Raw genomic sequence first — 2,411 nt, forward strand, 5'->3', positions numbered from 1 at the left:
AAGAAAATGAATCAGAATGAATTTTTACATTAGGAAGTTAAAAATATTACTTGGGAAACAAAAATGTTTGAATTGAATTCTTATATTTTATAAAGAAAATGTTTTGATGGCTGGGCCAGATCGTTTCTAAGGTCTTCTGATTGGTTGCTAGGGCATCACTATGTGGTTGTTTGGGTTCTCTTTATTATTTACTTGAAATAAAGAATCCTGTAGAAGAAAGGGAGGGAGGAAGCATGGAAGTAAGGTAGGGAGTAAGGAAGAAAAAGGATCAAGGTAAAATGGAAGGAAAGAAGAAAGGAAGAAAAACAGGGAAAAGGAAGGAGAATGGAAGAAAAAGGGAGAGAGGAAGTTGGAAGCAGAAGGAAGAGAGTAAACAATGAAAGAAGGAAGAAGGCAAGAAAAGAAGAAAAAATGTATATTGTTTACCTTTCACATGTTTGAAGGTAAATCTGAGGTGCTCAATGGCAGTGAGACAAAGAAGGAAGAGACAGGCAGAGACAGGAAGGTAATGCAGTGCAAGCCGTAAGCTGTCTCCAGTGGATTTAATGTGAGTATGTAGAAGCAATAGAGGGAGAGTGAGAGGAAGAGAGCTTAGCTAAGTGTTAAGGGAAAAAGCTATAGCCCACCTTCTCAACTGGGATTCCAGGAAACGTTTCATTCCATTTATTCTAACAATTCTACCGGTCAAGCAAGTCTGTCTGATATCCCTTAATGAGCTCCAAAGCTTCAGCCGCATGCATCACTGTAATTGCAGCCTTCATTTTTCTCTCACCATTTTGCAGTACAAAAGCAAATGTGAAATTATGTCTGAATGCAGTGTAATACTGAAGCGAGTTTATTTTCTACGGCCCTTAATTGCTCTTTCAACAACTTTTTAAATTTGCTGAAAAATTATTGCCAGAGTTGGCTCATGTATTTCAGTGCAGCCACTTTATTTCTTTCTATTGCTTCTTCCACCTCTAATCCACCAAATATGGATTTATTTATATATTGAAGATGCTTGGTATTGATCTTAATAGTTGTATGGTGAATGCATTAGTTTGTACACAATGCTATTGATGAAGAATAAACAAAAATATGCAGATACAACATTGATTCTAATGCACATCTCTTGCACTTCATTTTGTTGCACTAGTGTTAAAAAGCTTTTTGTTGTGAAGTGCAAAAGAAAGAAATATGAAAACCTTTTTGATTCGGACACTCAACACGCTTCATAATAATTATGACTTCTGAGTTTCTAAGTAGAAACTTCCCAGGAGGAATTTGAAGGCAACATGATGATAAAATGTCAACTAGTTTTGCCTTTTCTTTGATGCCAATGTGGACGGGCTTGGTTGTGAGGTGATAAATAAAGATTGTAGACAATAAACAATCCCCTTCTTTCTTTCTTCTTCTTCAGCGCCACCCACACCCATCGCTCCACCTGAGCTTCTTGCAGTTGGTGCCACCTACTTGTGGATCAAACCAAATGCCAATTCCATCATCGGTGACGGTCCCATCATCCTGAAAGAGGTGGAGTACCGCACCACCACTGGAAACTGGGCCGAGACGCATGTTGTGGATGCGCCAACGTACAAGCTCTGGCATTTGGATCCAGATGTGGAGTATGAGATTAAGGTTCTTCTGACCCGACCTGGGGAAGGTGGCACTGGACCACCAGGACCACCCCTCATCACTCGGACCAAATGTGCTGGTAAGTGTCAGTATGTATGATTAGAAGATACTTTAAGGAGATTAAAAACAATGGAATAGACCAATATTTGGACAGTTCAACAGAAGAGCAACAACTAGAATGTAGTACACTACTATGTTTCTCTCATTCTTCTGAGGGAATGCAATTACTACAATAAAGTGTCCACTCTATTTATTTGTTCTATTGGCTTTTACACCTAAAGCATCTAAGAATGTTATTTTTTTTTGCTGTAAAAGTAAGAGTAGTGAGTTATTGGTGGCTATACGCTCTGGTGTGGTCTTTATTTGTAGAAATGAGCTTAGTAGACTTTTAGGAAGAATCAAAGTAAACGCTTGGAAGTGGTCTTCATACCTTTCTCTAATAAAAAAAGAGTCTTTTATGGACCAATAAGCAGTTATATTTTTTACTTTTATTTATAGGACGGTATAGTGTAGACAGGAAAGTACGGGGGAGGGGCAGTACTGGAACCCAGTTTGGACTGAGGGTGATGCCATTTTAATGGAGCCCTATGACTTTTGTTTAAATGTTTATTATAATAATTATTTAAACTTTACTTGAAAGTGTATTGAATTCTCTGAGGCTTGTGTAATATTTGCGTGTGATGTTTTTAAGACAGATTTGTTGAGTTGCATGTCACACACACACAAAAACAATTCATTAAAAGAAATGATACATACAGGTACTATTTTGCAGTTTATGTTTATTTTAAATGCTTGCA

General features: G+C 37.6%; 1 protein-coding gene across 1 annotated transcript in view; it reads left to right on the forward strand.

Annotated features, from left to right (window-relative positions):
* Positions 1 to 278: 278 nt before the first annotated feature.
* The window catches only part of LOC107554159 (receptor-type tyrosine-protein phosphatase T-like), a 157,988-nt gene continuing 155,855 nt past the window's right edge, over positions 279 to 2,411 (forward strand). Inside the window, exons 1-2 of the mRNA XM_016236584.1 lie at positions 279 to 369; positions 1,400 to 1,693. Of these exons, the coding sequence (XP_016092070.1) occupies positions 279 to 369; positions 1,400 to 1,693 (385 nt within the window). The remainder of the gene's footprint in view (positions 370 to 1,399; positions 1,694 to 2,411) is intronic.

This window comes from Sinocyclocheilus grahami, unplaced genomic scaffold (genome assembly GCF_001515645.1).
Source record: "Sinocyclocheilus grahami isolate Dianchi unplaced genomic scaffold, SAMN03320097.WGS_v1.1 scaffold493.1, whole genome shotgun sequence".
In the NCBI taxonomy this organism is placed as follows: Eukaryota; Metazoa; Chordata; class Actinopteri; order Cypriniformes; family Cyprinidae; genus Sinocyclocheilus; species Sinocyclocheilus grahami.